General features: G+C 47.1%; 1 protein-coding gene across 1 annotated transcript in view; it reads left to right on the top strand.

The window, feature by feature from the left end:
- gda (guanine deaminase) overlaps positions 1-23,630 on the top strand; it is a gene marked incomplete at its 3' end in the record, with an annotated part of 86,461 nt that overhangs the window by 13,213 nt on the left and 49,618 nt on the right. Inside the window, 1 exon segment of the mRNA XM_084323202.1 lies at positions 21,800-21,905. Within this exon segment, the coding sequence (XP_084179328.1) occupies positions 21,800-21,905 (106 nt within the window).

Genomic DNA, 23,630 nt, shown 5'->3' with positions numbered 1-23,630 from the left:
CACTGATGACACTGGCACAGAACTAACCATCTCAACTCCACAGTATGAAAGCTGATAGAAAATCATTACGTTCGGTAGAACACCAGACCTTCTGGGCCGTGTTTATAGGTTAGCTAAGTATTTTAAGTTCACTATTGCCTATTTGTTGATCCGAGAGGAAGATAAAGAGAGAGAGACTATTTGGCCAATATCACAGTTGATAGGGCTTGACATAAACTTTTTGGCTCCAGCATTTGGCTCCAATGCTGGTTTTCCAAACCAGCATTTTCACCAGCCAAAAATCCCCACACACGCCGATCATAACCCAACATTGTGATTATTAAAATGATCATGTGAAAATGGGCTCCAGACTCCTTTTTTCACCACTGTGATGAATGAGAGAGAGAGAGAGAGAGAGATAGAGACTAAGAAGAAACTAAGAAGATCCTTGACTAGGTACAGACTCAGCGAGCACAGCCTAGCCATTGAGAAAGGTCGCCATAGGCAGACCTGGCTCCCAAGAGAAGACAGACTGTGCACCCACTGCACACAAGATGAGGTGGAAACCGAGCTCCACTTCTTAACAACCTGCCCACAAGACATCAGAGACATATACTTCAACCTGCCCACTATACCAAGACATCAGAGACATATACTTCAACCTGCCCACTATACCAAGACATCAGATACATATACTTCAACCTGCCCACTATACCAAGACATCAGAGACATATACTTCAACCTGCCCACTATACCAAGACATCAGAGACATATACTTCAACCTGTCCACTATACCAAGACATCAGAGACATATACTTCAACCTGTCCACTATACCAAGACATCAGAGACATATACTTCAACCTGCCCACTATACCAAGACATCAGAGACATATACTTCAACCTGCCCACTATACCAAGACATCAGAGACATATACTTCAACCTGCCCACTATACCAAGACATCAGAGACATATACTTCAACCTGCCCACTATACCAAGACATCAGATACATATACTTCAACCTGTCCACTATACCAAGACATCAGAGACATATACTTCAAGCTGCCCACTATACCAAGACATCAGAGACATATACTTCAACCTGCCCACTATACCAAGACATCAGAGACATATACTTCAACCTGCCCACTATACCAAGACATCAGAGACATATACTTCAACCTGCCCACTATACCAAGACATCAGAGACATATACTTCAACCTGCCCACTATACCAAGACATCAGAGACATATACTTCAACCTGCCCACTATACCAAGACATCAGAGACATATACTTCAACCTGCCCACTATACCAAGACATCAGAGACATATACTTCAACCTGCCCACTATACCAAGACATCAGAGACATATACTTCAACCTGTCCACTATACCAAGACATCAGAGACATATACTTCAACCGGCCCACTATACCAAGACATCAGAGACATATACTTCAACCTGTCCACTATACCAAGACATCAGAGACATATACTTCAACCTGTCCACTATACCAAGACATCAGAGACATATACTTCCCACAAATTGCAAACACCCAAAGAGAATTTGAAAACATGGACAATAACTCAAAACTCCCATACCTACTGGGAGAAATACAAAAATGTGCAAACACAGCAGCAAGATGTGTGAGCTGCTTTGACAAGAAAAGGACATCCAACAGAATACAACCACCATAAAGACTGTACAAGAAATTCCTTCTGTAATGTACTGATTTCTTTTGTTTTCTCTGTTTGATTGTTTTGTTTTGTTTGGCTTTGGCAATCTAAATGTATGTTTCCCATGTCAATAAATAAAGAGAGAGAGAGAGAGAGAGAGAGAGAGAGAGAGAGAGCGAGAGAGAGCGAGAGAGCGAGAGAGAGAGAGAGCGCGCGCTTACTGTAGGTTCTAGGTTGAATGAATTGATGAACAATGTTGCCGTTGGAACGTTTCATTATAAGCGTCTTGCAAGTTGCAACACTGGTTAAGATATGAAAATACTTGCCACTGTGTAAGGATGCATTAGCCATTAGCTAGCTTACTTACAGAGACTCGTAGGCAGCTGTGTTCAACGAGCCCGCCAGCTTGCCTTGGTTCATAAACAAACTTTTTAATCCACAGTACACCAGTATGTAAACAAAGGTTTTAACCATCCACAACAGAATACTGCAGTCCAAATGTATTTCCGATGCTTGATTCTTCTCTCAGACCGACGCAAAATGTCTTGAAACTATTATGCTCCGAAAGCAAACTTGTGGTGTCTCGCTCAATGAGGAAGTGGGCACGGTGTCAGGTTTCACAGTACCACATGGCTTTTTTGTTTATCTCGTCATTCTGCTAATATCAGAGTGATGATCAGAGCCAATCAGAGGCAGATCAGGGCTGGTCCTTGCATAATGAACGTGTTATAGCCAATCAAAGGCAGAGATTTTATTTTTTTGAATGGCCACGGGGAAAATACGCTAAACACACACACATACACACAGACAGACAGACCTTTCATAGAAAAAAAGCCACTAGCCACTGGGGCGGGTAGAATGACAGAGGTACACGCCCCAGGGGGATACTACCCGCATCTGGTGGGTGGGCAGGTGCCAATGTCAAGCCCTGTGCACGTGTGTTCGATGTGTTGGTGAATCTGCACGCAAAAAGGGCACCCCTAGCTAAACACAACGCGGACCGCAGCTCCCCCCTTGAAGCCTGCGAAGCTTCCCATCTATGACACTACATGTCCTTGTAAGCCCAGCCAGGACCCAAATTTACTTGAATAGTGTCACCCTGGGATCCATGGATCATTCAAATTAACTAGCGCTCTCATCGTTTGAGGACTCGCCAGACACAGGCACACGAGTCGACCCATGTTGGGCTCCGAGTCCTGACCTATTAGTTTAACCCTTTCACTACCACACTTCAGAAGGTTAACCCGTTCACTACCACACTATAGACCAGGGGTGGCCAACCAGTCAGAGACTAAGAGCCACAAAAATTACTGTGGTACCACAAAGAGCCACACCATATACCAGCGTTTCTCAACCTTTTTTTTCAGTCACGGCACCCTTCATGTGTTTATAGGTCTCACCCTCTGGCCTTAATGTCTTTTTTATTTGGGCCTCACAGGGTTAAAAGTACCATGTGAGACCCACGGTTGCAAAATTACAAAATCACTTTTAGCCATTTAAAAAAAGAATTTTATTTAAAAAAATTTAAGCGCATGTATAGTCAATTGGTCCTGTTGTTCAGCCTCACAATGCTATTTGATAGTAAATGTGTTTATATGTCCCACCCTCTGGCCTCTGAAGTTGCTAATGTCTTTTTAATTTGGGCCTCACAGGGTTAACCTCTTAAGGCCGAGATATACAGTAAAAGTGTATATTTTCAGCATTACGTTTTTTTACCAATTATTTTAACTGTTATTAGTGAAATATAAGATTATAGAAATCTCAGGGCATTGAGTCGGAAACCGGCGCATATTGACAGGAGGAAGTGGCACAGCCAAAAGTGAGTGTAGTCTTTTGAAGGAAGAGACTCAGGGCTTTCGAATTTAGAAAAACTACCCTACCCAGCTCACACCAGCCCCTGTCAATCATCTGACTTCTGGATTTACTTTTTATTTCTCTTATTTTTTGGGATTATCTCCCACAAACCTGAACGTTATTGCCATAAAACAGAACGCAGTTAGTTTCTCTACCTTTCTGTGAACGTCTTGCAAAAAACGGTGTTGCAATACGATGAAAAATGGTGGAGAAATTTACATTATAAAAAAGATGGCAGAATTCAGTACTGTATCTACAAAATATTCTGTTTAATCATCTTCCCTTTATTCATTTGCTTAGATTTTTCAGGTCTGGTCAATTTTAGCATGGTGTTATTCACAGTCAAAGATAAAAAATGTTTTTTAAATAGAATTGATATTCTCCTTTGGTTCATTACAATTTACTCAAGCCTAGTAACAGACACAATATTTCTGACACTGATTCATATATGTCCCTAGATTCAGATACCAAGAACATGCAAATGGACCATTTAAAATGTTTTAAATGTTTATTCTACTTCTTTATGGAATGAGTGACAAAAAAAAAAAGTAAAAAAAAAAAAAATAATGTTATGGATGGAAGAGCCGCACATTGACGGGCAAAGAGCCGCATGCGGCTCGTGAGCCGCGGGTTGGCCACCCCTGCTATAGGCGGTTAAATCTTTGACTACCACACTAGAGAAGGTTAACCCTTTCACTGACACACTACAGATGGTTAACCCTTTCACTACCACACTACGGCAGGTTAACCCTTTCACTACCACACTTCAGAAGGTTAACACTTTCAATACCACACTACAGACGGTTAACCCTTTCATTACCACATTACCGAAGGTTAACCTAGTGAAAGGTTCTATGTCGTTATGGCTTGCTCAGCACCTGTCTGCACTGTACTTCACTTCGTGCACGAGCACTGAATAAAAAATTCCACCATGTACCTTTACATCCCAACATCCGTCTGACCACACCCCCTTCCGCTTACCTTCATAAGCAGGTGTGTGGTCACCTACTCGCCTCCTTCTTCACTTTCACCACAAGGAAGTGCCTTCGGTAGATCCCCACTTGACGAGGTTGTTAGCTGAAGAAAGTTGAGACGTGTTTACATTGTGCTTATTTTTTTCTTCTCTCATAAATATTCGATAGAAAAATCTAAGTCATAATGTCTACTTCGGAGAGTCGCAGAGCCACTCTCCACCAGCGGTTCTCCATTTCCGCCTCCATCATGCATCCTGGTGCAGGGCTGTTGCCTCTCTCGTGGTTGGCAGCCACGCCCGGTAGGCGTCCGATGGGTAGTTTGCCTCTCCAAGGAGCTGGTGCACCGGTGCCGTCGCCTCTGCGATGGCCTGGTCCTGGCTCTGGTTCCTCTGCTTCCCGGGAATCGTCCGCTGTTGAGCGGCCGGTTCCTTTGGTTCCCGAGGATTTGAGACGCAAACCTTTTGCGTCTGCTCGCTCCCGTCGCAAGATGGTGGCTTGCAGACGCGAACGGCCTGGGTTTGGTGAGTTGCTGGAGCCCAGTGAGGATGCGTCGGTCTCTACCTGCCCGATGGAAACTCCTTGACCAGTAGAAGCCTGCTGTATGTGAGGGATGCGGGCTCGGTGGAGGAAAGTCTGCAGGGGGAACTGCAGGCTTTGTTTCCCGAGCTTATGGCGGTGGCGGCAGTCGCAAACGGAGCATGGAGCTGAGTGATGTACAACATGACCAGCTCACCCAGTCGGCAGGAGCTATCCTGCATCTGACTCAGCCGCAGGCCATAGCCGCTGGGAAAGTGCGCGCCCTGGCAACTCTAACCCAGCGCCACCTTTGGCTGGAGCAGGCCCGTGTGCCGGAGAAGAAGAGGATTCCACTTCTGACGGCACCCCTCTCCGATGCTGGACTGTTCGGGAAGGCACTGCAGTTGATGACCTCGACGTGCAGAGAAATGCAGGAGGAGCGCTCCGTGCTCCAACCTCATTTTCCCCCTCCCGACATTGCCGGTGGAGTCAGACGGCTGCCACGTCGTCGAGCTTCCTCCGCCGTGGCTGCTGCTGCTACCACCGCCACTGCTGGCCCTTCGAAGAAGGCCAGGAGGAGAGAGGGCGCCGCCGCTGCAGCCGGCCCATCTGCGCCTGGAGGAGACGGTAGGGATCGTCGTGACCAGCCGCCGATTGTCTACCGTCCCTCCGGGGCTTCCCGGGGTGGCCAATCCCGAGCGGCTCGAGGCGGCAGGCGCCGCTAGACCCAGTGACTTTTTTCCCCTGCGGTCCCCTCTGTTTACCCCTCCCTGGCCCTCTCATATACTTTTGTTCAGAAATAAAAAGTCCCCTCTAAAGGGGGACTGTATTTTTTGTTAACAAACTGTGTGTTTCTTCACCAAACATATGATGAGGTTGCAAAGTGTGAATCTTCACTAGTATGCATTGATAGGAGGGTTACGTTTGTGTTATGAGCTTAAGCAAGGTCTGCAGCCTACACTCGGTTATAGAAAGGTTTTCTACCTCGGCCTGAGACTCCACATGCAGGTAGAGGCTAGTTGTATGGTCTGTTGCTTACACAAGTAATGTTGAGCTACAACACTGTTGTGTTAGTTGCAGTAATGCTCGTATGAACACGTACCACGGCCCAGCCGTTTCGCTCTCTGTATCAGTGTTTTTCTATGTACAACATGGATGCGGGTGTAGGATTCACACACACGCGACTTGGTTTTGTTGTAAACCCTGTTCACAGTTATCTGTGGGTAGCGTGCATTGTATTAGCTTGCGCTATTTCATTAGCATTCTACCAAAGGTATCATATGCTAAAGTTGTTGTTGTGTGCAGAGGGGAAGGGCTTGTGAGGGGGTACCGAATAAACCCCTCCTTCCCTCTTCTGATTGGTCAGGGGGGTTTTACTCATCTCCTGTCAGGCCAGTCAGGGCCAAGCTGTTAGGTGACTTGGCAGGGGGGGGGGGGGAAAGGGTTGCCCTGACTCTGCTCCTATTAACAGGCATTGAGTGTTGGGTTTCCCCCCGTCATAGCACACGTCACTACGCACGTTGCTGTTGACGATGGCTTCCGTGAGTTAGATCTGTACGTACAATCTATTGTTGTCAAAGTGTCGGGATAGAGCGTAGGACTTACGGGTCCACTACGCTCGATTTATGTGTAACTTGAGTCGGTTGGTCACATGACTCGAAGTTACCATGGCTTTTTCATTCTATGACTCACGTGGGAAGGCTCTCTGGGGAATTTCAGTCTAAAATCCTCTGTGGTAGGGGTGACTGGATGTAAAAATGTGAACAGTTTTTACCCTCAGCTGTGTCAAATGGTATTCATGTCAGTTGGTGCTTCCTTCTTTTTAAATAAAAGAGTGTGGAGTATAGGAAGCACCACACCCTTCTTGTCGTTTCTCCCAGGCGCCTTGGGGATTCAATGAAGGGTCTAAATAGCCTATTCATTGATGTGGTTGTGTCCCGACGCATGCATGGTGCTAGCTCGGGGTGTTTCTGTTAAGAATCATGCGGGTAGCTAGTACGCCTTGGTTGCTTGTTGTTAAAACGGCGTTTTTATAAAGCAACTGGGATGGAGGTTTTTGTCGTCTTCCGAGAACCTGTTACTGGTTCTCGATGGATTCTCGTTCATATCTGGGGGATGATAACGGAGTGGATCTGAACATAGGTAGAGGGGTCTCACGCCCTTGGGGTGGGCCACCGAGCGCGGTTCACACCGGCCCGTCTGGGTGGCGCTCTCTTTTCATGTTTTAGATCAACACGCATATCTGCCCCTTCTCCTGGAGTTGGCATGTCGGCGTGGTTAGGGCACGGGACTGGTTCTGGTCACGCTGGTCCAGGTCAGTTAACCCGTTTGTCCGCCGGGGATGCAGATCTGCTGTTCTGGTACCCTGAGGGACTTGGGCTTTTTTCAGGGGGAAAAAGGCCGGGTCGGCCCGGGGCGTCACAAGGTTAGGCGTTATGGAGACCCTTGTTGGGTACTCTTTTGTACCTGGCACTATCATAAGGGGCTGGTTCTCTTCTCCGCACCTCTCTCACGCATGGCGGAGAGAGGGCTGTTGGGGAGGTCTTCTGGACCTCCTCTGGTAACCCTGTGTGCTTCCCGAGCCGCCGGGCCCGGTCCGAAGTAAAGTTGCACCCTTACTTAACATTCATGATTAATTGAAAATGGGGGACCCTGATGTAAACAAGACGAAATTCTTTCTCTAGTCTGCATCCCCTTAACAATTGTGTGTCTTGAGCCATACTGTATTGTACCCATTCTGCAATCTGTTAATAAAATGTTCATTCAATCAATCAATCTGATTGGCTCAATACACACAATTGTTAAGGGGATGTAGACTAGAGAAATACTTTTGTCTTGTTTACATCAGGGACCCGCATTTTCAATTCATAATGAATTTTAAGTAAGGGTGCAACTTGCTCCGTGCAATCCATTCTTTGTGGATTTAGCCCTCAGTGTTCAAACACATATAGCTTTAGAGCAGTACCGAGGAAGTCTTTAACACTTTGAGTGCCGACGACGTGTATTGTCGTCTTATCATGCCCCCTGTTGAGTGCCGACGACGTGATTTGTCGTTTGAATTCATATTTCATCAACCGAGTCTCCCGTTGGTACAGCAGACCCTCTAGGAGCTCAGATGGGAAAATACCGCCCCCTATCGTCTATCCCTGTGTAACTGCAGGCCATTCGATTATACTGCTGGATCTGTGGAGGTGGAGCCAACTCCACTGTGCTGGAAAGCCGTCTGATGAACATGGAAGTGATCGCGAGATGGAAAGCAGCGTGGAATATATATTTACAGCAGCCAATCAATCAATAAACGCGATCGATATTTGGAATGGCGATCAGGAATTGGAATAATCTTTTTGGAGAACATCTGATCTATGGTAAGGAGTCTATGTTACCAGTTTTAGGATAATCAGAGCTGTATTCACTGAGATATCAGCATGTGCCGTGTGTGTGTATGTGTGTGTGTGATGTTGAGGAAATGAGAGAATAGATGTTTCAGCCCGCTTCTATAGCGTGCATAAGTACACATATACTATTGACAATCTAGCGTTTATTTGAAAACTATTCATAAATAGGCCGATAAATGACAACGTGTCTAGTGTATTCGAGAATATTCCAATAAATGCCATTTATGGGGGAATCTTTCAATTTTCCCGAAATTTTTTAGAGAACGATAGCTTTTCGAAATGCTATAAAAAGGATATGAACCGATTAAAAAACAATCCGTTTCGACAATGTTAACTGCTTCCGCGTTTGGAAAAGAATGAGGAAGGATGAGGGCGTTATAGGGGCACGCAGGGGAGTGGCGTGGTCACGTACAAGTGGGTGCATGTGTTTTGGTTTCCGTGGCACAGTAGGTGCTGGAGATAATGATATCTCAGAAGGCAGAGCGAGACGCGATGCCAGTAGTGAAATATAACTATAAAAGAAGATGAACATGTGATGTAAGTCAGGGATGAGCAACCTTGGCTTCATGTTTTGAACCAAATAAACGTATTCCTCACACCGTGGAATTCTGATTGGATCTCAGCAGCCTGCCGTCTTCTTCATTGAACATTTCATTTATAGTCGGTATATCATAGAAAATCTACCATACACACAGACTACCTAGTGACAGGTTAACCTTCGGTAGTGTGGTAGTGAAAGGGTTAAAGTTCCAAGCCATTCTTTTTCCCCCTCCATTTTCCTCCGATCTTCTCCCATCCCAATGTTAGTCGTTATGCCAATTCCCAATTCGTCGCTGCGCACTTACCCCCCACAGTCGGTCTGGGAGAGTGGAGGCTATCACGTGCTTCCTCCGACACACGTCCAGCCAATCAACCGCTTCTTTTCACCTGGCAGCGCGGATTCTCATTGAGAGGGCGTAGCGTGTGGAAGGATCACACTATCCCACTCAAGTCCTATCCGCGCTTAGCAGGCGCCCCGACCGAACTGTAGGATTCGCTGTTTACAACGACCCGGACCCACCCCTCCAGCTTCTCCCACCCTCTAATACTGCCAATTGTATTAGTGTGAACGGCCAGCCAAGCTGGTGACAACCCCGGAGCTGTGAGCTGGATTCGAACAGGCGAATCTAGCCGCTCCGGGGTTTGGTGACGAACGCAATCTCCGTTACGCCACCTGACCGCCCTAATCTCCGTTACGCCACCTGACCGCCCGTTCCAAGCCATTCTTGAAGCATTTGATGTGTAGATGGAAAACGACAGGTTATGTATATAACCTACTGTAGTTATATGAGTACTGGCTAAGCGTCCCGCTCTTAAGCCTATCAAATCGAATCAAATTTATTTATAAGGCCCGACAACACACGTTAATGTCCCCATGGGCCGTACAGGTCTTCTTTAAACAAGTCAAGAAGAAAACATAACAATAAGTCAAGAACAGAACAAGAACACCATAAGGTCCAAAAAATGTAAGATAAATGCAAATAAATGAAAGAATGCAAGCACTCCCAGACATACCCCACGCGAAGGTAAGGAAAAACTCACTAAAACCTAACAATAGGAGAAACAATATCGAGATATACCTCATCTCATGTACCTATTGTACTCCATCAACGAAAACAAAAATACGCCCATCACCTGCTGGGCCCCACCCCTATAGAGGCGTGCTCTATAAGATACTCGGCATGGTCACCAAACACTCTTCCTCGCAAAAAACCCGTTTCCAGGAAAAGATTTCCCAAGGGAACTCAGGGCCGCTTAGCCAGTACTCATATAACTAGGTTATATACATAACCTGTCGTTATATTATCGTACTTGGCCATCGCGTCCCGCTCTTAAGCCTATCGAGATATGGGGTAGAGCGGACGCGAGGCCCGACAGATGTACCCCCTGAGGACCCGTAAGCCCACATCAAGGGGTTGGGGAGTCCCGTCACCCCATCCTTCCTAATGAAGGGGGGGGCGCAGTCAACTCCACCCGAGTGCGAGCAAGAGGGAACTAGAACCCCTTGAACACACAGCACAGGCGGAACCACGTGTGACCCAACACACTGTGGCCCATACCCACACACTCCTGCTACCCTACCAAAGGACGGGAAGCAGGAAAGGACACAGACCCCAGAACCGCCTGGGAGACAGAACCCCCGGTCATGTCCATGAGGTAAAACCTTACAAAGGGGCCCGGGGAGGACCATGAAGCTGCAGCACAGATGTCCTCCACCGAGGCCCCACCCAGCAGAGTGGCAGTAGCAGCCACCCCACGAGTGGAGTGCGCCCTACCGCCCCCAGGGGGATCCAGCCCGGCCAACGTGTAGCAGAGGGCAATTCCCTCGCACAACCAATGGGACAGGCGCTGTTTCGATAGTGCCTTACCGGCACGAGAACCACCGTGACAGACAAAAAGCTGATCGGTGACCCTGAGGTCCTGAGTACGGCTGAGGTAAATTCCCAAAGCACGGACCGGACATGACAGGTGAAGGCCCGCATCTAACTCACTAGCGTGAGGAGGCGGATGAAACGCCTGAACCACAATATCCCTGGAGCGGAAGAACTCCGGATATTTTTAGGCACAAAGGCAGGATTAGGCCGCAGAGTGGCACCGCAATCGGAACGAAAGACAGGCACTCTGGTCGTACCGAGAGAGCACAAAGCACAACCACGCGTTCAGCGGAGATGACGGTCAGCAAGAACGCGGTCTTGAACGACAGCTGTTCCAATGGCGCTTGCTCAAGAGGCTCAAACGGGGCCAAGGACAACCGACAAGGACCAATTGAAGATCCCAACTCGGAGCCAAAGTGCGTTTTACCGGCTTAACGCGTCGGGCGCCAAGCAGGAAACGCTTCACAAGAGGGTGGCTGAACAAAACATCACCCTCAAATCCCTCATGATAAGAGGATATAGCTGCTGCATATACCCTCACCGTCGAAGCCGACAGTCTATCAAGGAGAGACTGGAGGTAACAAGGACAGTATCCAGGGGGCAGGACACGGGTCCCTGCCCCCGCCTTACACCACTCTTGGAACATACGCCATCTGCTCGCGTAAGCGCGACAGTGGCGTACCCGTCCCAACAACTGACCTAACAGATGTATGGGGAAAGAATCCCAGGCGGCACGGCATCGGTCCCAGACCTGCCTGGCTATGTCCGGACGTAATCGCCACCCGTCAGGATGAGGACCGCCCCGCGACAGTACACCTGTACCCACATTCACCCTGCCGGGGATGTGGGGAGCCCTCAGGCCGTGCAGATGGAGGACGCCCATAGCCAGCCACCCGCCGCCTGGTGCAGACGGGGGGAGCGTACTCCTCCCTGTCTGTCGATATACGACACTGACGTCGTATTGTCCGTCCTGATCAACACCGTTTGAGGACCAGAAGGACCGCTTTCAATACCAACACATTGAACGTAGCGCAGACCGGGCAGCATGGTTTGCCAGCTGCCCCCTACTGCGTTGGCCGGACGCGTCACCAGCAAGGGAGGCTTCGGTGAAAAACGTGACGTGAGACAGCGCCGTAACCGTCCTAGGACGGAACCTCCCGAGCGTGTCGACAACACGCTCTGAGAGGGATGCCCATAGCACTCAAACCGTTGACTGGGAAGAGGAGTACTCTACTTCCAGTCTACAGCAAACCCCAGGCTGGTAGGGACCTGCCTGGTACAAGACCCGACGATCCACCTTGACCGCGAAGGACCAGAACGTCGTCAGGGCAGAATACACTTCGTAACCCCTGATGACGCAGAGGCCCCAGTGCGGCCTCCACGCACTTGGTGAAGATGCGGGGAGCCAGAGAAAACCGAACGGCAGCCTCTGGTACTCATACGCTAACCCTGCAAAGGAAGCGTAGGTAAGCCCTAGGATGGAAGATCGGAGATGCGAATACGCATCCTACAGGTCTATGGAGGAAAACCAGACCCCCACCTGACAGTGTTCAACAGGTAGGAGACGATCCAAAAAATGCTGAACCTTCCCATGGGACAGGTCCAGCATGGGTCTGACACCCCCCCCTCCCGATTTCTCAGGCAGCAGAGAACACCGGGAGGAGAACGCCACGGCGATGGCTTGCTTCGTCCACAGAGATTGGATCTCGTTGACCAGAGCTGTCACTGCAGGTGACCCTGACAATAAGGTCTGTACCAAACCTGAAAACGGGTGGGGTTGTGTAAACACAAGTCCCCGCCTCAGCGTTCTCTCCATCCACCTCGACATATGGTACTGCCGTAGTCATATGTGATGACACTCCCAACGCACCCGCCGCCATGTGGCGCAGGTTCGCCAGGAACTGTAGATAGTCGGCCCGGTCCCACCCGCTGGGCGTAGCCAACCCTGGACCCTTGCGAGCAGAGCGTTCCGTGGAGTCGGGTCGGAACCTGACACTACCCACGAGGCAATCGCACCCAAGGGGGGGACCCCGACAGAAAGGGCCGGTTTGATACGGGGGAAGCTGACATCAATCTAGGTGACAAAAGCCCCCCCACTGAACACCCCTCCAGAACATGCTGAGGAGTTGTTCTGCAGCCGGACATGCAAGGCGTGAGGACCCCATGGGTTCCTACACACCGTAGCCCTGCAGTGATATTACTACCATCCAAATCACGCGTGCCTGCGAGACCACTGCCAATCTTTCAGGAGTGGGAGGCACCAACATGATACCTGGCCTGGCGAAGGCGAGGCCGGGGAAGCCCGCACTGTGTGCCTCAAAAGGTTTCGAGCCCCCCTGCTGACAACACTTATAGTTGACAGACGTAACACCAGGCTCAACCAACACAGCTTATGGTGTGGGTACCGCTTGACAGCACAACATTCTCACAGACAGACCCAGGCTCAGCCATCAACTGGGTGTCAGCCCCTGTCCCCATGAGAAGCGAAAAGTGGGGCCGCCCGCGCTTCAACGAAGGCACGCGGCCCGCAGCCAAAGGAAACAATCAGAGCCCCCTTTTCCCGCTGGTGTTGGGGGAGGGAGTGATCGGAGAGCGGGCTGCTCGCGGCAGGACGGTGACGGCTTGTTGTTCAAGCCGAGCCCATCCAACATGGCCGATCCCTCGGCCGCCAAGGCTGTCGGCCTTGTGGACACCTGTCGATTCAACGCCCAGGATACCTCTGGCGGGGGAAAACATGGCCGCCTGTCGAGGGCCTCGTCATCGCCGCTGACGAGGCCGTGCTCTCTCTTCATCTGGCTGCGCGGTGTGAGGCGGTGTGGGGCCTAGGACAATACCGCCCGCGCTCCAGCAGAAGACCAAAATCCCCTGCGGAGAGGGGAACCCTGAGCGGTTATAGCTTGCGGCTAGGTCAAAGCTAATAACGTCAACAACCTTGCGCGATGTGTCGACGTCGGCTGGCCCTCAAGGCCGTGCCACCAGACACCATTTTTTTTATAGAAAAAACAGCAATTCGAACACAGTTCTAATCGCTGCCAATTCCATACCGTGGCGGTACAGGCTTTAGCAGCCCACCAGCCACTCGCCAGGCCGACCCACCCATGGCGTCGGCCGGGCGGGGCACTGTTTCAATATGTCAAAAGCAAAGGACTGATGTTAACACGGAGCACCAGTGGTGGTTGCAAAAAGCAACCTCCATTGTGGTGTGCACCATGCAGGGGTTAATGAATAAAATAACTAACACCACGAAAATACTGTAGAATGAGCAAGCCCATGTACACAACGTTAAGGGGAGGCGGACCAGAGAGAACCAGTCCCGCATTCATTCATAATATTCACAACAGCACACCAGCCCTTAGCCCATTTACCCAAAAAGGTAAACAAAGCCCCCCCCCGCACTACTCCCCCAATAGACACCGATTGACCGTCAGCATGAATGGTTGAGAGGAGAGAAAGCTGTAGCATAGACAGACATTCTCGTAGCAGAGAGACAGAACAAAACAGTAGCCCACTACACTACTATAGCATAGCGTTCAACGCTACTATGGACAGAAAACAGTCAGCTGAGCCACAACACGGGCCGCCGCTAAGTCCCATCCTGCAGTAGTATAGCTCTACTGCCACCCGCCGAGCCTCAAGCATCGGCTTCCAGGTGGGAACACCGTTCAAAACCCCGCCGGGGCACAGGATTAACGCTACCTGGCTAGGCTACCTAGCCACGGCCCACCCTGTTGTCAACCCATTTACCCGTAAAAAGGGAAAAATAGGACTCAGCAAAACCCCCACATTAGCTACCGACTGACCTTCATTGATGAACCGGGCAAGAGGAGGGAAAAGCGGCAACATCCCACGGCGGAGACATTTAGAACAGCGTAGCAGTAGTGTTAGCATTTAGCATTAGCATTAGCATTTAGCTTAGTTGTTTAGCAGCACGCTTCCAGGACCGCTCGGAACCCGTCCACTGCAGTGAAACGTTCACCAAACCATCCCGCCCCTGGCGCCGACACACAACATGGTTGTGTAACAAAATAAACCAGCATTACTAACACCAACATCAATGCCTGATGTCACAGTGCCTACCTGTATACAAGCCGGCTCGTTAGCCAAACCTTGCACGCTGCTCCTTGTCCTGCTGCCACCAGACGAGGAAACATCAGAATAGGCCCGACGTGTCGCTGAAACATGCCCCGAAGATTCCAGGGGTAAGCAAACCTCCGGTAAACTTTCAACATTACGCAATTTCTCTAATCTTTTCATAGCAACTAGTTACATAAGGCGCCTTGCGAGCGATTTATGATGGAAACGAAAATAGAGGAAGAGTGTTTGGTGACCATGCCGAGTATCTTATAGAGCACGCCTCTATAGGGGCGGGGCCCGGCAGGTGATGGGCGTATTTTTGTTTTCGTTGATGGAGTACAATAGGTACATGAGATGAGGTATATCTCGATAGGCTTAAGAGCGGGACGTGATGGCCAAATACGATAATATAACATGCTCGCATTACCTATGTAAACAAAATACAGCAAATATACAGCTACCTTGTTGCCTAGTGTTGGCCCTTGTATCAAGAGCTCAGTCAATCAAGTAGATTAGTACGACTGAAAACCATCGAATTATATTGGAAAGATATTTAGAATTTTTTTGAAGATTTGTTTCCAAAGTATCATGCTTAAACCTTTTCTGTTCTATAAAGCTCATTTTGTTTCCAGAACATCACACACATAATAAATTAGATTACATTAAACTTTATTGTTTGCAAACAAAGCAAAATCTTTTGGGCAGTCTACATATTAGTCTACATGCTGCATGAAAATAATAGAGATCAACGTTTCTATCACATACCGATTTTCATCTGGGTCTGGATGTTACTTTTTGACCTCTTGGATCAAGTTAAACTATAAGTAATTTTTTTTTAAAGTTCATACAAAATGTTAACATTAGGGGTGCACGATATTGATTTTTTGACCCCGATATCGATAACTTTCTGCTCCTCAAGGTCGATACCGATACCGATAACCGATATATATATTTATTGTATTATTATTTAAAAAATGTGTATTCCTGTAGTTTTGACTAACCAGATTTATCATGACATGAGCGTTACTACTATGAACAAAACAAAGCCAAGACAACAGTTTTGACTTCAAATAAAGTGACCATATTTATTTTTCCAAATAAATATAATTTGAATCACAAAATTCACAATCCGTCAATAACTTGTAAACATAACACTGCAAAATGTAAACATATGCCAATTGCCATCGTGAGGTTCATCACTCAGTGATGTAAAAATCAAATAAAGGCCTCTAGAACTGTTGCAAATATTTGCATAAGCCTGGGATTCAAATTCAATACTGGCAGGTAAAATCGGACAGTCAGATATGTCTCTATGTACACAAAGTATACAAACTGAAAAAGTGCATTCCTCACAGTATCAAAAACAAATAAATAAGCTACTGAAACAAGTTCCACACAGTAACAAACAGTCATTTTACAGAACAAAGGATTAATTATATTACTTATAATAATCCATATTAATGAACCCTTTTTTCAACTAAACTACTAAAGCATTGAGGTTTCAAACTTTCAATTGTTTTAGTTTTTTTCTCAAAGAGAGAGAGAGGGAGAGAGAGAGAGAGAGAGAGGGGGAGAGAGAGAGACAGATAGATTCACGTTTGACCCTGTATTGTTATTTTTTTGATAACTCTTACTGTTTTTTTTTATTCTGGTCGGATCAGTGGGAATTATGTACCTGGGCTGTAAAGTAGCCGACAGAATCCTTTGTCTTCAACAAGGGAAAGGGGCTGGTCGTCAAGTGCCATCATTTCTGTGATCAAGTTAGAGATCGCTTGAGCCCTTGGGTCATTTCTGTCAAACGTCTTTAATTTTGCAAACGCCTTGTCAATAGGTACAAGCCACACCGGTTCCTTTGCAGCTGGCTTTGGATTAGCTTAGCCTTTAGCTGCTCTGCGTCGTCATAGGCTTTTAATACACCATCGTAGCGGTGGTGATGTTTCAGGTGACTTATTATGTTGGATGTGTTATAGCTTGTTGCCCTTTTCCCTCCTCGTGGAACTTCTGAATTTGTTACAAATAGCAAGCGACCTGTTTTCCTCTGAAACTTTGAAAAAGTCCCACACTACCGACGCCATATTTGTTTACTATACGCGCTGCTTCTGAAAGTTATGTGACTACGTCACAGCCAGGCATGAGAAAGGGAGCACTGGATTTGTGAAAAACTCCCTCTTTCTAAACCACACACTATCAGTCGTACCACAGTACTGGCAAAACGGGAGGAGCCTACAGTAAAAACAAACGCCCTTCATCCCAATCCACCCACACCGCATTCCCCCCCCCCCCCAAAAAATATATGATATATTATCGGAGCTATCAATAATCTTATCTGGTTTATCGGGATGATGTCATAATTGCTGATATCGGCCCGATAATTATCGACCCGATAATTATCGTGCATCCCTAGTTAACATGCTAATATTGAATTGATTTAACTGAACAATATTTTAGTTTTTGTTTAGTTTTTGTTAGTTTCTGATCGGGCCCTGTTCCTCGTACCTGGCTAACTGAGTTAGCCGGATCATTTTCAGCATAGCTTGACTTAAGCCAGACCTTTCCGTTCCCCGACGTGCGATTGTCTAAATCACCATGGCAACATATCGAAAAGTTTGAACCTGGTCGAGGGCAGAGTTTAGTTCAGTTAGCTCGATAACCTGCATGGCCATGCCCTCGCAAAGAAATGCAGCTCGCTTCCTGAAATAATCCTCACAGTCTAGATCCCATTATACCATTCTGAATTATGTTTTTGTGCTTCGTTTTTCTAGAGGGGGCTTTTCAAATGTAAAATAATATACATAAAATGCTGATAATAAATCATATTCAGCCTATGGATTTACTTTGTTCTAAATAATGCACGTCATATATACGGCGCTCTCAAGGTGCGATATACACACTGTGGTTATTTTAATAACGGAATATTGCAAATGTGAATCCCGCGGGGATATTTTTAATGAATGAAACCTATCGGGCGTTTGGCTCTGATTAGTTTCATATTTTCCGCTGTGGATGTATTTGCTTAACGGAGCGCCCGGATTGTGTTTCATTCAAGTGTCTTCATGCGTGGATTGTGGATATGAATTACGACGGATCGGAATATGTGGATTGTTGAATTGCCACGCACACGTTATTGTGATATTGTAACTGGGATTAAAATGTTTGAGGAGATGCGCTGTTTGATTTGATGACGTGGACATGACTTGAGAAAATGAATGAGCAATTGCAAGCCTTTGACGTTTTCTTTTTGATCCACTTTTTCTCCTTATTTTCTATATATTTTTTTTCATCCCAATTTCGCCTCGCCAATTCTCCCTTCAATTCTCCCCTCCCCTGTCTCTAACGTTGCTAGACTATGCCTCCCACTGGTCGGCTGCAGTGAGGACCAAGCCTTGCATCACGTGTCCCCTCCGGTACACGAGGAGGCAGCTGTCGCATCTTTTCACCTGAACAGCGCGATCTCTCAGTGGCGAGGAGTAACGCGTGGGAGGCTCGCGCTGCCCCCGATACTTCCTGATTCTGCTGTACAGGCGCACCAACCGACCTGTAGGAGTCGCTGTCCACAACGTCCAATCCCCACCCACCGGCTTTCCCACCCTCTACCACTGCCAATTGTGGTAGTATGAACGACCGGCCAAGCCGGTAGCAACGCCGAGAGCTGGGCTCGATACCAGCATCTCCTGCATTAGTGGCGAGCGCCTTGCCCACTGCGCCACTCGGCCGCCCAGCCTTTGACGTTTTGATGAATTTGAGAAAATGCATTTATCTGTTAAAGCACTGTTAGTGTTATCTGATGATGAACAAGAAGGTGATTAACATGACTGGTGCCACTGGTATAAACGAAGGGTTATGTATATAACCCAGTTCTATGAGTTAAATGGTGCGCTCAGCACCTGTTCTGCACTGTACTTCACTTCGTGCATGAGCACTGAATAAAAAATTCCACCATGTACCTTTACATCCCAACATCCGTCTGACCACACCCCCTCCGCTTACCTTCATAAGCAGGTGTGTGGTCACCTACTCGCCTCCTTCCCAAACTTGGTACATGGTGGAATTTTTTATTCAGTGCTCGTGCACGAAGTGAAGTACAGTGCAGAACAGGTGCTGAGCAAGCCATTAACGACATAGAACCAAAGGTTAATCAATTCAATGCATGTATGGATGTTGTCCAAAACAGATTAAAACCTGATTAAATATGAAACTGTATAGCCTCCAAGCAGGGCCGCCTGGGAGAAATGCGAGGCCCTGTGCGAGATTTTTTATTTTTTTTATTATACAGTCAACATATTCTTAAATAATAGCGCTGCCCGAGGCGGGGCATGATACAGTCAACATATAGCAAAAGAGAGAGCGAGAGAGAGCTCCCGTTCTACAGTCAATATACAGTGTACAGAGAGAGAGAGAGAGAGAGACACATTGGAAAGAAATTGAAATGCTATTTGGCCCTAAACAGAGAGTACACAGTGGCAGAATACCTGAGCATTGTGACTGAAGATCCTTGAGCACAGCCTAGCCATCGAGAAAGGCCGCCATAGGCAGACTGTGTGTGTTAGAAAGAGAGAGAGAGAGAGAGAGAGAGAACATGTGTGTTTGTCATGTGTGTGTGTGTTAGAGAGAGACTAGAGCATGTATGAGAGATCCAAAAGGACAAAGATCAACACTTAAATCCAACAAGAAGAGGGTCTATACCAGAGAAACCAAAGCAGCAAGGAGCCAATGGCCGACATCAGCTAAATAGGCTAGCCAGGTACTGTGACACCAGGCCACACACAGCTTTGGCCAACGGCCCAACGCTACCCAAGCTACACAAGCGACCAAGACATTCACACACAGCACATGTCGTATCTCCAAATGTTGTGAAGTAGCATATGTTTTGCCTGGAAAAAAACATCGTTATTAACAAAACATTCGGGAGGGGAAGGAAGGAAGAGTGGGGTAATGTCATGACATTTTCATTAATCTTACCTGCACAAAAGGAACGCAGGGTGAAAGGCCGCAACACAGGTCTCCACGTTGACGAAAGGCCTCTCGCTGGCGGGACAAAATAAGCCAGAACCCCCTGCTATTCTCACGGCTAATGTCAATGGTCGACTCGTAGCACAAGCTAACAGCTAACTCTAGCCTAGGCTAACTGATGGCATCAAAGTAACGTGCGCAGCCGGCAGCTAGCCGGCAGCTAGCTACGACGTTAGCTGCTGGCTGCGCACGTTACTTTGATGCTATCAGTTAGCCAGTTAGCTCAACCCGGCTATCGCTAACCATGAGCTAACGCACTACCACTGAAACTACAACATGAGAAAAGCAATACAGGCGCTGACACCAGGCACACACCGTTAGCTACTAGTAGTACTATATTAGCTAGTCGACCAGTTTGGCTCCAGAGAGAGAGAAAGAGAGCATAGGTCCACGGCGGGAATATAATCATAGGTTGACTCACCATAACGCAGTATCAATCCGGCGCCAATGGTAAAGTTGGAAGGAGACTTTCTTGGCCCACGGTGTAATTTCTTCTGATCCATGCGGCTTTTGAAAAGACATCCACTCGCCTCGCTCCTCTGAATAGCGCTGAATTATCTACCTCGTGTGTCTTCTTCTTCTATTTGGTATTACGGCGGACGGGCCGGAAACACTATCCTAAAATCTGTAGAGCAGCAAATCCGCAGAAACCGGAAAACTGCAGTCTGCAGAGCCGCAGAGGCAGGAAGTCAGACACATTCTACAAACGTGTCTAATGTGAAATATATAAGCATATAAGCAAAACTAGATTTTAGGTCTGTGATGAAAAAGGGCCTCGCGGGAAGGGGGGCCTCGCAAAAAAATTAAAAAAAAATTAAAAAAAAATAATAAAAAAAATAAATAAATTTTTTTTTTTTTTTTTTTTGCGATGCCCCCCTTCCCGCGAGGCCCTGTGCGACCGCACTGCTCGCACACCCCCTGAGGCGGCCCTGCCTCCAAGCCTCTCTGACACGTTCGTTATTTATATATTATATATATAGTATATATTAATGCGTATCAATTAGATACTCTTTGGGCTTGTTTTTGTCTACTTATTCAGAAATAGTTTAACTAATTATTTTCGCTAGCAAGATCTCATTTGATTATTCATTCCATTAAGCCTACTGCCAGCAGGCACATTTAAAGAAATATAATCTGATTGATTGGGGTAATGAGGGACTTAAAATTAGCCTATAGATTATGCATTTAACTTGTCGGCGAGGCTATTGAGCCGTACTGTATTGTACCCATTCTGCAATCTGTTAATAAAGTTTTCAATCAATCAATCAATCAATGCCGTTAGAAAATCAGGATTTCTGCGATCGACACCTGCTGTCTTTTCAGGTGAGGCGGCCGTGCGCAATTATCCTGAGTATCAAGTCTGGTTCGAATTAATGAGACTGAATCAGCGTTCGAGGAACAGGGAAAGCCTGGATTCAAACATCGGGTTAATTGAATCTGGATAACGGGACTTTTGATCGACTTAGTTGAACCAGGTACGGGGAATAGGGCCCGGTCTCTGGGCAGAGTGTTTTTACAGGTCACACAGGGAAAGCCTTTCACTGCACACACCACTACTTACGTATGTGACAACTAAACTTTGAACTTTGAAATCAATGTGTATGTATGTGGGCATGTTGCATGAAAGGACAAGAGAGGTCCAACATGTGGGTTATTTGAGTTCATTTGTAGAATAACCTGTTTGTTCCTGTATTCCCCTAATGGCCAATTTTCACAAGATGATGAGGTCATGATTTTATGGGTACTTTTATAACCTTTCCAAGTGTTAGAGGTTTTGGAGGGATGTTTTTAATATTCTTAAGCTGCACATCAACACATTCTTCTCTCTGAAAGTGCATATCACTTGTGTGGTATATTGTTGTGGTGCATATTGTTGACCTTTCCCTCTCTTTTTGGCACGTTGCAGATGATTTCGGGCAGCGCGCCCTAGTGGGAAAGGTGTGTATGGACAGGAACGATGCTGTGAAACATTACAGAGAGATTGGACGGGAGTCAGAGGAGGAGACGTGTCGGTGGGTATCACTTTCTAAATGATCATCTCCATGGTAGCCTGGGGGGGATTATGCGTTTGATTGCTGTCTGTCTGTCTGTTTGTCTGTCTGTGTGTCTATCTATCCGGAGCTAATCTCGCCAACTACAAGACTGTGGTGGATGACACTTGGCACATAGGCTGGAGTATTTTATTTTAATTAATTTCCATCATTGTCCATTGAAATAGATCAGTATAAAGTTACACCTTTTGAACAACAGAGGCTGACACAGGTTCACTGTATGAATTCATTTCCACCATTGTCCAATGAAATAAGCCCTGCACCCTTTCATATCTCATGAACCATTTGTTGTAGAGACATATGGGAGGTGTCAATGAACTCAGTACATACTACTACTTTCATTGGTCTAGGACAGGTTAACCACACCCCCATGCTTAAAGCTGCAGTAGGCAACTTCAAATAAATTAGCAAGAGTAAGTGTACCTGCTCAGCTGAAATAGAGCGAGTTCTGCATCACATCAGACTCCCAGAGGCACCACCAGCTTTATGTTCAATTATATAAAAGAAGTTGTGAAAAATTAAATACTTCCCCTGATGGGCAGGTGGTTTTGCACATTGTGTTCTGATGCAACCTCTACAATTCGTAGCCGCATTTCTGCAGACCCCTCTCTGATTGGTTGAGGCCATTTCTGCAGACCCCTCTCTGATTGGCCGAGCGCGCGCATGCGCATGAGCCGCGACAAGCTCCTCTAGCCAGGCCGCGAAATAACAACGTTACAATGTACAGTTTCTGACAGCTGGCTGTGTTGTGAAATGTGCATAACGTTATGAATAAACCGCGAAGTCACGTGAAATAACGTTATACGCGAATCTGTTATTATTAGTAAGACACAACATTTCCGTAGCAATTGACCACCAGACTCTTTCTCTTAAGGCATTAACTGGGTTAATTAATATAAATGTTATATTGTAACTGTCTAGTTACACATTGGTTCCGAAACATGTATGTTCCAGGCTGCAATTAAAACTTTGAATCTGAGAGAGCTCTGGTCAGCGAAGCCGGCGAGCGATTATTATTGGTTTTTAATGACAAACCAATTACATAATCCTATCCAACATATGTGTAAAGGCACACACAACATATTCCAGTTAACGGTATATTTTTTTAATGATTCGTTATGGCGTAATCAATACTTCCATGCGTATAAATTGCGTTCGCGACCTCCATGTTTTGGGGCTATTCATCAGAAAACTCGGATCCGGGATTCGGCTCCCATCCGTCGGCCAAGAACGTTAGGTTATGACTATAACCAAGTTCTGTTAATTAGGGGTGACGCTCGGCATCACTCATGCACTCCCTCGCGTACGTGCACGCGCACTGAATAAATTCCACAAATGTACCTTTAATACCAGTATTCGTCTGACCACACCCCTCGTTAGCTTACCTTCATAAGCAGGTGTGTGGTCACCTGCTCTCCTCCTTCCCAAGCTTTCACCACAAGGTGAGGTCAAGGGCTGCAGCGGCGTCAGATGCCGAGCGTCACCCCTAATTAACAGAACTTGGTTATAGTCATAACCTAACGTTCTGTATCATTAGGGGATCCGCTCGGCATCACTCATGCACATAGGGAGGCCGAGCGGAGCCACCGGCCGACAAATACACCCCGCTGAAGGCCCCCCACAACCATCAGAACAGGGAGGGCCGAGCCCCCCCGACCCCCCCTAATGGATGGAGGGCACCCCCCC

This window comes from Notolepis coatsorum (genome assembly GCF_963971535.1).
Source record: "Notolepis coatsorum genome assembly, chromosome: 10".
Lineage (NCBI taxonomy): Eukaryota > Metazoa > Chordata > Actinopteri > Aulopiformes > Paralepididae > Notolepis > Notolepis coatsorum.
The sequence above is the reverse complement of the archived record's forward strand: the minus strand, read 5'-3'. Positions and strand labels throughout refer to the sequence as shown.